The following is a 13688-nucleotide window of genomic DNA, read 5'->3' on the forward strand; positions in this document are numbered from 1 at the left end:
ATGAGTTTGAGTTTAACGGATGATGAGTTAGTGGACATGACAACAGCTGATCTTCGATTGCTGCTAGAAAAAAAACGTTTAACAATTGAGGAACACAAAGAACTTCGTAGTCGGAGGCGTCGTCTGCAAAATAGAAAATACGCACGTAAATGTGCCAGCAAAAAGCAGTCCGAAGTGGAAAACTTAGCCACCCAGGTGGAGGAAGAGGTCGTTGAAATTCAGGTAGGCTATTTTTAATATATGTTTTCACACAAGTCATATACCAACTTCCAAAGTAGTCTTCATGTCTTGACATTCCAAAGATTTTTATAAGTAGCATAACGCGAATGACATTTAGGTGCAAGTATCTAACAGATATGTGTGCACAGTCTACAGCATCCAAATTAGTGGTATTTGTGTCGTGTATGTATCAGTCTAAATCCAAGTCTAGTAATAAAGAGACATGATTTTGACGGTTATATATTCATATATTTTTAGTGATTTATGGCTCTTGAGTTGGAAGCTTCCGGTTTTTTATATATCATTTAAACTCATTGGGTACGAAGCTGGCATTTTATTTATCTAATGCACTTTCTTTGGTGAGTTTATATTTACTGACTTATTCATTAAGAAACAACCTGTTATTGCTGTGAATTCAAGTCTTTATTTATCCGAGAATCACGCACAACTACGTATATTTGAATGTTTTGGTTGTCTGTTGATAAATATGCACTTTGACAACAATGAGTAACATAAGACAATAATTTCTGTACTAAATAATAAGGCCATGTACCCCATTTAAGTGTTTTTCAAAAATTTCTTGAAATTAAATAAACAGTAATACTTCTAAGTGTAAAACAATAAGGAAAGTCTTATTCCATGTAAAGATGACTCTGGTTTACTTTTACTTTATTCTTTATATATTTTATATGGTGTAGTTAAGAGAACGAAAGCAAAAGAGATGGAAAAGGCAGCGGCTGTAGGCAACACCAGGCAACTCTTCAGACTAATAAAAGAAACCGGAATTAATAAGTCAAGTGTAAGTGAAACGATCTCGGAAAAAGATGGAACCCTTATCTGCTCTCAGCCCAGACGTTTAGAACGATGGGCAGAACACTTTAAGGAGCAGTTTAGCTGGCCTTCAGCTACTGCACAACTACCCACTATTCCCAGACAGTCTAAATGGAACATTGAAGTAGGTCCCCCGACCCTACCTAAAGTTCAAAAGGCTATAAGTAATCTGAAACGAGGAAGAGCAGCTGGTCCAGATGGATTGGCTCCAGAGGTCTTTAAATATGGTGGCCCAATTTTAGCGACTAGGTTGACTAATATTCTGGCTAAAATCTGGGAGTTGGATGTGATTCCATCCGACTGGTCACAATCACTGATTGTCCCAATATATAAGAAGGGGCCAAAATCATCCTGCGATAACCATAGAGGGATTAGTCTGACTAACATAGCATCTAAAATACAAGCCTCAATAATTATCGGACCTATTGCTGGAAACAACACTGTCTTCGACTGAATTTTCAGGAATTGATCTCCTACCAGGGGGACCACTAAGCGACTTAGAATACGCAGATGACATAGTCCTGTTTGGTGAAGACGTTGACAAAATGCAGTCTTCTGTTAGAACTGAGTAATAATGCCGGGATGTTTGGGATGCGTTTCTCCCCATCCAAATGTAAATTGTTACTCCAGGACTGGCCTGCGTCAACACCTGAACTAAGGATAGGGAGTGAAGTAGTCGAACGCGTCGACAACTTCACTTATCTTGGAAGTCTGATCAGCCCTAATGGGTTGGTGTCTGACGAAATCTCAGCACGGATTCAAAAAGCTCGTTTGGCTTTTGCCAACTTACGTCACCTATGGCGAAGACGAGATATCCGTCTATCAATTAAGGGACGAGTATACTGCGCAGCAGTTCGCTCTGTTCTACTTTGCGGCTGTGAAACATGGCCATTAAGAGTAGAAGATACTCGTAGGTTACTAGTATTTGACCACAGATGCCTTAGAAATGTTGCTCGCATCTGCCGGGATCACCGGGTAAGTAATAGTGAGGTTAGACACAGGGTATTAGGAAATGATGGTAAATCAGTTGATGAGGTCATGAATCTCCATCGACTGAGATGGTTAGGCCACGTGTTACGTATGCCTGAACACCGAATACCACGACGCGCTATGCTGACTAGTGTAGGGAATGGTTGGAAAAGAGTTAGGGGCGGCCAAACCAAAACGTGGCATCAGTGCTTGAAGTCACTTACTTCTAGTCTGAGCCATGTTGGCAGATGCAGACTACCTGGTTGGGGTCCTCGTGACTATCGTAACCAATGGTTGGAGACTCTAGGTGACATGGCTCAGAATCGATCACAATGGCGTAGGTGTATACACTCTTTATCTTCCCTTAAACCTTAAGAGAAAAATTGCTTCATAACTTTCTTTCTTCCTATACTATAACATTATATACAACCTATCTTTTATGTACTACCACCACTAAATTAACTATTTCTATGAATCCGATGTTCATCTTGTGCTAACGAAGTATGGCAACTTGGACCGATGCATAAATGTGCCTTGTCCTGCGTTGTAGCTGACTGACTGAGTTAAGAGAAGTAGGCTAAAATCTTTTCTCGTTCTACGAAACGTTAGTGCATAAAGTAAAAAAAATTAATTCGTTTGCCAGTTACTTGTGTGTGAGGGCTAGTGATACTGAAGTGAAACAGGGTTCGAACCCAAGACTTAATAGCTGAGGGTCGAACACAAGTATATTGATTATCTCATCAATTTCTACGCGTTCCTTTTAAACGACACTAATACTAAACACATCGGTAGATAATTATCATAAAAAATAAAATTAGTCAAAGATAAGTGGTAAGTTTTAGACGAAAAAATACTAATAATAAGACTAAAATATTGAAATATTCAGAATGTAGTGAAAGATGAAGTATGGATATATCTACACTTTTATGATTTTTGTTAAGGTAATATAACTCAGTTCAAAAGCTTTATCAATGAGGCTCACATTTCTATGCACGATTCAAACCATTATCAGCGTGCATTTTCTCGTGGATCAGTTTCCTTTGTAATGATTTTCGTTACTTCCTTTGTATTTAACAAATCTTATTTTAGGCTCTAAGAACCCAGTTATCACGGACCAACTTGGCAACAAAACACTTGGAACACCAATTACGCCGCATAATGGAATTCAGGGAAAAGTGTCTCAATAATGAAAGTAATGGATTTCAGATAAAGACAGTCCGCATGTTGGATTCTAACGGTCAACCTGCTGGATTTGCTTACATTAATTCGACGTTCTCTTCTAATTGTATGGGTCCTGAGATTCATAAAGTCATCCATCCAACAGATCAAAGTTGTGATGTCATAGGAATCGCAACTTGTTCAAAGCATAACCCTCTATCTTCAGGTTCCAATAAGTACAAATTTAGCCTAGAAGAACACCCTTCCAACGTTTATCCACGTCAAATACCTACGGTTTCGCAAATGTCTTCAGGCCTTGGCTTCCCTAGTACAAGTCCACCCGTACGTTTTTCATGTAACCCTCCTTGTCACTTCAAAAATCATCTTCAAATGCGTCTGGTTAGACCAGTCGGTGGAGGCTTCGCATCACACAGCAGAGGCATGTCTGAATACTAATATCAGCTCTTACTGTCATTTCTCTTCAGTTAAATACAGCACCCCGAATACTAATATCATGAATGGAATAATTTATTAGCTCATATTCATGCATGTCTGAGTGAACCCAAGATTTTCCATTTTACTGTGATCAAGTATTGTTTCCATTGTTTTCTGTTCATTGTTCTATGTTAATGCTAAAGTTTTGTGGCTTTGGCTCATTTAGAATAAAAACAAGTATAAAACCGTTTCTTTCAACCCCATGTTTCAGCGCAAAAATGAAACTTTTACTACTTAGTTAATGTTCAGTGTTTTTATACTCTGGGTTGGAGCGTGTTACCAAGATTAGAAAGAACGGTTTTATCTTATCGATATCAAGCTGTTTTTTTCTATGCAGAATATAAGCATGACTAATTACGTTTCTGTGGAGTTCGTTAAAATGGTATGGATTGATCGCTCGATGTAGTGGTTTGGTCGACAGGAGGTCATAAACTCGAGTTCCTTGTTTATTCTTAACAAAACTTATTCAAGTATTTGTGATCTTTCGTATAACTAATTTTCGCAATAAAATATCTTGACAATTTGACACGGATATTTACTGGAGCTTTGTTAATCACAAACAATTAATAGGTTTAAAAATAGCAGTAATACCTACCGGTTACTTAAACCAACAGGTTAGGGAATGTTAGTCGGTTTCGGGGGCATCTTCTAAGTTGATAAACGCTTGGGAACTCATATAGTCAAATTCCGAACATGATGATGGGCGAACGTAACTTCAACCGTAGACTAACCAATAATAGGCAGCGAATGCGAAAGAGATAAAAAGTCTGGCAGCTTTAGGTAATAGTGGACAACGTTTCATCATTACTAGTGAAACAGGTATTATATGTTCGTGTATTAGTGAGATAGATAACAGTTCTATTTGATGAAGGCTCTGACAGAAGGTAGAGTCTTCTGATCGTCTTGAGCAACAGTGTAGGCATGTTTTTGATGCGTTTCTCCATCTAAATGCAAAATGTTGCTCCAGGATTGGTCTCACCACCAATCATAAGGAATGCGTTATTTGAGTTCCTCAACCAATAAAAGTATCCTGGATGTCCCAACCGTTGTGGTGTTTTGGTGTCTGATGAGATTACAGGACATTCAGAAAGCTCGATGGACTTGTGACAGGGGAGATGTCCGTCTACCAACCACAGGACAAGTGTACGGTATAGCAATTAACTGTGTTCTACTTTATGACTGTGGAATGTAACCTTTAAAAATAGGAGATATTCGTAGGTTACGATTATTCTGTTATAAATCCCTAAGAAGCATTGTTCGTATGTGTCGAGAACATCGGGTTAGGGATTCTGAGGTTAGACGCAAGATGTTAGATAAGATTGGGGAATCTTTCGGTGAGGTAGTGAATCTTTATCGACTGAGGTAGTTGGGACATGGATTACCTATGCCCGTCCATCTATTACCACGAGAGGGGATGTTACATGATGTATGAGCTACTTACACTTGTCACCCCTCGTGGAGGAGCATAGTCCTCTCACCAGGATTCTCTATCGAGCTCTGTTCTTGGCAATTCTTCGCAGTTGTTATTCATTCTCTTGACATCTACTTCCGATCCCCCACGTAATGTGTTTCTTGGTGTTCCTCTTCTCCGTTTCCCTTCAGGATTCCAAGTTAGCGTTTGCTTCGTGATGCAGTTTGATGATTTCGGTGATGTATGCCCTGTTCACCCCCAGCGTCTTGGCCTAATTTCCCTATTAGCTGAAAGCTCATTCGCTCTGTACTACAGTAGGTTGTTGCTGATGGTATCCAGCCAAAGGATATTGAGTATCTTGCATAGACAATTGTTTATAAAGGTGACCAAAATAATTAAGACGTGACAGTGTTCAATGAAGTCGTCGACTTTTAGGCTGAGCCATATGAGTAGCCTTATAGTAATTGGTTAACATCAACGCCGCTGTCGTAACCAGTGTTTGGAGACTTTGGGTGATGTACCTCAGCATCAATTGTGATTAAACAGATACACCTACTTTCTGTTTCCCCGTAGATCCTTAGTCTCAAAACTTACCAATTACTTTTATCTGTCTGATCACATGCTTTCTATAATCACATTGTTCACGTTTTATCTTTCAACTATTGGATTTGTATGAATAATTTTATCTCTGAACTAATATGGTGTTGCAACTTGAACCAATGTAAACATGTGCCAGGTTATACATTGTGTATGACTGACCGAAACAATAAACGGTAGATGAGTCTGCCGTCCTATTACTCCATCTACAATTAATTTGCGAAACAGAAAACTAGTTCTCGACTGAGTGGATTCTTAATCCCATAGAACAGCAATAAAGCTAGTGTATTCAAATGTATCTAATTTTTCCCTTAAACGGATTAGCTAATTAACAAACTAAAAGATAATCTAGTCATTAGGAAGATGATAGCGTCTAAAATTTGATAAGGATAAAGGGCTCTGGAGATTGTAAAACAAGAGGAGAATGAGTCCGATTTAAATTTTAGCACAATTTAATACCGAGAACTACAATTTAGGAGATAGGCTGTAGTTGTTTATTGGACTGTTTTATGAATTGTATTACTGGATGGTTCAGGTAGTTAATATATTAATCAGAATTTTATTGCATTGCTAAAAGTCTGACTCTCCCCAATCCATTAGCTTTATGGTATAATGGAATGTTTTCAGACTTGTATAACAGTATCATCACCTCTTTTGATATAATCGAAATTGCTTTGTAAGTCTTCACTGATAGATATTCTCTTAGCTTAGACGACAAAATCTAATCGAATCCATTCTCACATAGCTTTTCAAGTAACCTTAACATTAATACGGAACAATAGGGATCATAATTTCATGAATAACCTGGGCTCCCTTAATGTTACACGTTCGAATTTCTAATTGACCTTCGTCAATACAAAGCCACAACTTATTGATGATAACTCTGGTATGTTACTTCACTTAGCATGCTGTATTTTTTAAACGAAAGTCTTCAGTGATGTATTGTTTCTTATTCCACACCTTATCTAGTGCTTTGCCAAATAATATTATTGAGACAATGAATTATTTTCATAAAAAATCATGGAAAAGTTGTAGTTCATTAACTAGTCATATCAGAAACTCGACTGGATATACTTTTAATAATCATACTTTTAAATTTCCTACAATAAAATAAGGGAATTCGAAGAGTATTTACTTTTATAAGTACGCTATCGAACCTGACAATAAATATTACTTCGAAAAATTAAAGTTATTTATTATTCCCAATATTCCTCTCTTATTTTCGTAAAAGAGCATCGTCATAGACTCTGTTGCTTTTACCAATGAATTACTAGACACGGTTTCCGGAAATAACCTGACAAAAATATAAAGGCAGTTCCTAGTCTCCTCTTAACCCCCCCCCCATTTCCAATCTAGTTTTATGTATAAATGTTCTTAACACAAATAAAATCCTCAGATAGTATGATTGGGAACTAATCCCAATAGCTGTTTTGTTTTCATTTCTTTAGATTATATGCTTTGCAAAAAGTACAGGTTGAGTGGAGAAATATCTCCTCCCAAATAGTTCCCCGTCTTGGTTCTGTAGTAATATGTAGGTTTTATAATTAAATGTAAAGTCAACACTAAGGAAGTGGCAGTGAGTCAGTTTAACAGTGTCTAAAGATATTGATTCAACGGATGCAAATTTTAACCTAAATCAGAATTATGTAATCGGTTGCTTATCTAAACTAGTTACGTAAGAAGAAGGAAAGTAATTGAGCAACTTTGAAATTAAGCAACTGAATATGAATTTATAGTGTTGCTTGTAAAATAACAATGAGTAATTAATGAGACGAGTACAAACAAAACTTGATTATCAATTTGTTGGGTTAGATTACGTAATAATACAGCTTTAAGAAAAGTACCAGTAGTGTGAGTTTGGTCAAATGGATGACCATAGTAAACTAATAGGCTGAACAAAAAAATCATGCTTATCAACTGATATTTCTATAACTCCAGCTGTATGTAAAAGACAAATTCTAGGAGCACGGAACGAGTTCGACGGAGCCCAATAGTCAACTTTGTGTTGATGCTATTGTAGTGAACAAGAACACAGGTGGGGACAGAGTCTAACCATTCATCTCCTAATTATTGATGAATTAGAGATCACTTGGTTTGCATATATTTAAAACATCTGATATTTTAATAGTTGAGATCATGATATTAATGAAAAAATGTACAACCTGTAGTGAAATTGAGACATTCCACTATCAGTAATTTCGTAATTGATAACATGACAGCGTAAGAATGAATTTCAATTTAGATAATAAATCATCTTGACTTGTATCTTAAAAAAGATGTATTAATACACTTGGCTAAGGGAAGAACATCAGTACTTTATTTCATACAGTTTAGAGGTTTTTAGAATTGATGATTTAGAGTTTAACTTTTGTTTTAGCTTTGCAGTCTCTCTACTGTTTAATCTAATATTCTTTACTCACATGTTTAACTTCAACCAATCTGCAATGTTGTGCGATCATCCACCATCGTCTTTAGTGGGTAACTGCCTCATAACCGACACAGTTGTGGGTGCGAGATCGTTGAGGCGCACCGCTGAGGATCCCCATGCTAGGACGAGACAGCTGTGTAGTGCTTCCAGTTTTTTCATGGTGGTCTAACATTGACCGATTCATGATTTCAACGAGACTCAACAACCCACACAACCCCATAATGAAAACATTTTATTTTCTGATATCATTTCAAGTAGTCTGATGAAAACCAACAGTAAAAAAGTTAGTGCATTAATGTAAAGATTCCTGAATGATGTTTACTTAACTCACTAACTACTTCAACAAAATAAATAGTGTTTGTCAGAGTATAACTGACCCACTTTTGTGATTGAAATAGTATCAATGACCGAATCTGAATCTAACATTTATTACTGACAAGGTTAGGGAGATTATAGCTATGGATAATGAATTTTGTGGCGTCATACTTATTTTAAAAACTGTAAGACATACAAACTTTGCTAATTATATTAAAGTTACACTCTGTACTTCGTAGTGTACTGGATATTCAACTAACAGATTTCTTGGAACCGTTAAGAAGAAGCAGGTAGAACAAAATCTCATATATCATAATTCAATGAATCAACAAACACAACAATTTCGGCTGTCAGTTTACTGACAATAAATAGGTTGACAACAATTATCTAACTCTAACAGCCAATCTTTTGATATGAAAAACTTTCGGTCACTCATTCTCATCTTTTACTGTTTCCTATTAGAAGATCAATAAAGAAAAAATTCCTAAGAGCATTAAATACGTTAAAAACCAGTTAACAGAAGCAAAAATCTTTTGAGTTGAGCCATGACAGATAAAATAATGTGCATTATAGTATTCTGATGTTCTCACTATGTTTAGAATCAGTCGCCACCCCATCACTGAATTATAATGACTACCTCATTGTTATATGGCTAACATTATTCTGGTGCTGATTTATTAGAAGTGAATGATGCCAAAATATTGACTTATTATTGGAATATAGTTAAATGTTAAATAGTAATGGTTTTTCCAGACAACTAGAGTTTTGATTTTCATACAAATTCGATCGTACTAGTTGAACGTCATATAAACTAATAAATCAGAATATTGATTATCGACTCAAGCGAACCGTTCACAACATTATTTTAACTTGAACATACATTACTGTTATGAAAAATCGCAAGGATATATAATAGAGTTATAAAATAGGTTTTTGAATAGCTTCCATGACGGATTCTTTCATTGATAACCACAAGAAAAGTATTTTGACCGAACTGAAAAGAAAACAAATATATAACGATTAATATGAATTTGCTATATCTCATTGAGTTTTCTTCAGGTGTATACACTTTATATTTAAAGGACAACGTATTATCACATAATGAAAACTTGCGACTGTGAACAAGTGAAGTGACAAAAGTTACCCACCATGTTTTGAACATACATAAATTATATACAGAGTGTAATTGTATGGCTTTCTAAGTTCAGATCGCAGTTGTAATCCTTAAAAATAATAGGAAATATGGATAAGTCACAAAGATTTAATCATATGTACAGTGCATAGACACAAGAAAACCATTGAATGAGTAATATTCAGTCCGTAGTACCAGATGAACGTGATAAATCAGTTAGGGAGATTTACTAACCATCAAAAACCTCGAAACAAGATGTTTAAAACGAGTAGACTGATCCAGATCTGTATTTAGTCAATGAAATCACTGACTCCTGGATTAAGTTGTGTAAGGAGTGTATACTTTCTGATTAGAAGTGTTTCACAGACACGTCGAGTCACTAAACAGAAACTTCGGATACATACGTTCAAATATCGGTCGAATTCGCATACATACATTCACTTATCTTCTTTTAGGTAGTCAAAAGCATATTATTCATTTTTTGATTTCATTTGACAATATTCTTCGTTACTGTTATATTTTCTTTTTGTTATTACACTTGATGTGTTGATTTAAAGTTGAACAAGATGAGCCGAAAAATATTTCTTCTCAATTCCAAGTTGATTGTGCGTCTTAACTTAGACTGGTGAGGTGAGGTTTAAACATAGAACTTACTTACTTTCGCCTGTTACTCCCAATGGAGCATAGGCCGCTGACCAGCATTCTCCAACCCATTCTGTCCTGGGCCTTCTTTTCTAGTTCTATCCAGTTCTTGTTCATTCTTCTCATGTCTGTCTCTATTTCTCGGCGTAATGTGTTCTTTGGTCTTCCTCTTCTCCTTTGACCTTCAGGATTCCATGTGAGGGCTTGTCTTGTGACACAATTGGGTGATTTCCTCAAAGTGTGCCCAATCCACTTCCAGCGCTTCCTCCTGATTTCTTCCTCCGCTGGAATCTGGTTTGTTGTCTCCCACAGTAACTTGTTGCTGATAGTGTCTGGCCATCGGATCCGAAGTATCTTGCGTAGACAACTGTTAATAAACACTTGTATCTTTTGGATAATGGCTTTCGTAGTTCTCCACGTCTCCGCCCCATACAGAAGAACTGTCTTGACATTTGTATTGAAAATTCTAACCTTGGTGTTGGTTGACAATTGTTTCGGGCTCCAGATGTTTTTCAGTCGTAAGTATGCTGCTCTTGCTTTGCCGATCCGCGCCCTCACATCTGCATCTGATCCACCGTGTTCATCAATGATGCTGCCCAGATATGTAAAGGTTTCCACATCCTCCAAAGCTTCTCCGTCAAGTGTAATTTGATTGGTGCATAATGTATTGTATCGGAGAGTCTTGCTTTTCCCTTTGTTTATATTGAGACCTACTGCTGCTGAGGCTGCTGCTACACTGGTCGTTTTCTCCTGCATTTGTTGTTGCGTTTGTGATAGAAGAGCCAGATCATCCGCGAAGTCTAAATCGTCAAGCTGCATCCTGCCTGTCCACTGTATCCCGTGCATTCCTCCAGATGTTGACGTCTTCATGATCCAGTCGATCACCAGGAGAAAGAGAATGGGTGAGAGTAAGCAACCTTGCCTAACACCGGTCTTTACTTCAAACGAGTCGGTGAGTTGTCCTCCGTGGACGATTTGACAGTTTAGTCCATCATAGGAGTTCCGTATGATATTGACTATCTTCTCAGGCACGCCGTAGTGTCGAAGAAGCCTCCATAGTGTCGTCCTGTCCACGCTATCAAATGCCTTCTCGTAGTCGATGAAGTTGATGTAGAGTGATGAATTCCATTCGATTGATTGTTCCACAATGATACGTAGAGTTGCGATTTGATCTGTGCACGATCTATCCTTACGAAATCCAGCTTGTTGATCTCGAAGTTGGGCGTCCACGGAATCCTTCATCCTGTTTAACAATACTCTGTTGAAGACTTTTCCTGGTATTGAGAGGAGAGTGATGCCCCTGTAGTTGTCGCACTTGCTAAGATCGCCTTTCTTTGGTATCTTGATCAGATGTCCTTTTTTCCAGTCTGTTGGTACTTGTTCTTCGTCCCAAATCTTACTGAAGAGGATGTGGAGTATCTTGGCAGTTGCTGCCACATTTGCTTTCAGTGCCTCTGCCGGGATGTTGTCTGGTCCCGCTGCTTTGTCGCTCTTGATTTGTCTAATAGCCATGCTGATCTCCTCAATTGTTGGTGGGCCAATATCGATTGGGAGGTCTGTGGGTGCTGCTTCGATATTGGGTGGGTTCAGTGGAGCTGGTCGATTCAAGAGTTCTTTGAAGTGTTCTACCCACCTGTTTCGTTGTTCTTCAATGTCGGTGATTGCCTTGCCTTCCTTGCTTTTCACTGGTCTTTCTGGCTTACGGTAATTTCCAGCAAGTTTCTTGGTTGTATCATACAGTTGTCTCATGTTTCCCTCTCTTGCAGCCTTTTCCGCTGTCATCGCTAAATCTTCCACATATTTACGTTTGTCGGTTCTGATGCTCCTCTTCACTTGCTTGTTTGCCTCTGTGTATTCGGCTTGTGCCTTGGCTTTTTCCGCTCTTGTTCGGCTGATATTGATCGCTACCTTCTTGTTCCTCCTTTCTTCAATTTTATCCAGTGTACCAACAGTGATCCATTCCTTGTGATGGTGCTTCTTTTGGCCCAGAACCTCCTGACATTTTGAAACGATTGCCTCCTTGATACCTTTCCAGTTGCTCTCCATGGTGGTTCCCTCTCCATTGAGTAGATTATGAAACGCCTGGGACATTTGCTGAGGACTATCTTTAATTTGTTGAGTTTTTCAGCATCTCGAAGAAAGGCCGTATTAGACTTTTGTGATGTTGTCCGCCCCGTTGTTCAATGCTTCTTAAGTTTTAATTTCGCCTTTGCGATCAGCAAGTGATGATCTGATGCTATATCAGCTCCTCTGTTGGTTCTCATATCCTCCATCGTCCTCCTGAACATTTTGTTGATGCAGATATGGTCGATTTGATTCTGTGTAGTGTGATCCGGTGAAATCCAAGTGGCTTTGTGTATGTTTTTGTGCGGGAATATGGTGCCATCTATGACCAGTTTATTGAAGGCACATAGGTTTGCAAATCTCTCACCATTTTCGTTCCTTTCTCCCAGTCCATGTTGTCCCATGACGTCTTCGTATCCAGTGTTGTCCTTTCCAACCTTGGCATTGAAATCTCCCATCAGAATGGTCAGGTCCTTGGTTGGGCACTTCTCGATGATCGACTGCAGCCTATCGTAGAATTGGTCTTTAGCGTCTTCATCGTAGTCGTTGGTAGGCGCATAGCATTGGATGACGTTCATTGTAATGCCCTCCTCTTTGTTTTGAAGGAGGCTTTGATGATCCTTGGTCCATGAGATTCCCAACCAATAAGTGCATTTTGTGCTTTTCTGGACAGCATCAATGCAACTCCTTGTGTATGTGGGGCATTTTCTTCTTCATGAACGGAGTATAACAGAAATTCTCCTGAAGACAGTCGTTGTTGTCCAACCTGCGTCCAATGTGTTTCACTTATCCCAAGAACCTCCAGGTTGTATTTTCTCATTTCTGCAGCAATTTGGAAGACTCTTCCGGTCTCCCACATTATCCGGACATTCCATGTACCTATAAAAATTGTCGCTCTGGTTGTAAGAAGGTGCATCGGCCTCATGACTTCCGAAGGAACTCGGCTTTTATCATGAGACGTCATAATTATTCCTTCTACTCCCAGAGCAGAGTTTGAATGGTTTGAATGATTTTTTCTGGTTAGCGTTTTTTTAGCGAGTTGATTTTCTACGGGATGGGGTCGCTAACCCCATGCCCAACCCTCCTCCTTTACCCGGGCTTGGGACCGGCAGTAACCCATAGAACCCATAGAACAGTAACATAGAACTAACCGACTGATATTATAGATAAGAGTTATATGCAAAAATCATATAAGACCATAACAGAAATTACTGTACGTACCTAAGTTATTACACGTTTAGTTTTAATTACTAATTATTTCAAGATATCCTTAATAATAAGATAATGACAAGGATTTTCTCTCCAATCTCCTTCTTAACAAAAGAAGTAAACTGATACAATAAGGCTGAATAGCTATTCACTGAGGTGAACAATTCTGTGTACACAACATATGAAGGCGTGTTGTGTACATATGCAGTAAAATCAAG

The 13688-nt window shown here is 38.1% G+C and overlaps 1 protein-coding gene across 1 annotated transcript; it reads left to right on the forward strand.

Annotated features, from left to right (window-relative positions):
• Smp_204380 (unnamed protein product) lies at positions 1 to 3633 on the forward strand (the record flags this gene model as incomplete). Its single annotated transcript, XM_018790994.1, has 2 exons — positions 1 to 222; positions 3109 to 3633. 2 exons carry the CDS (start codon positions 1 to 3, stop codon positions 3631 to 3633), a joined length of 747 nt encoding a protein of 248 aa, XP_018645785.1.
• Positions 3634 to 13688: the final 10055 nt, after the last annotated feature.

Source organism: Schistosoma mansoni (assembly GCF_000237925.1).
Source record: "Schistosoma mansoni, WGS project CABG00000000 data, chromosome W unplaced supercontig 0115, strain Puerto Rico, whole genome shotgun sequence".
NCBI classification, from domain to species: Eukaryota; Metazoa; Platyhelminthes; class Trematoda; order Strigeidida; family Schistosomatidae; genus Schistosoma; species Schistosoma mansoni.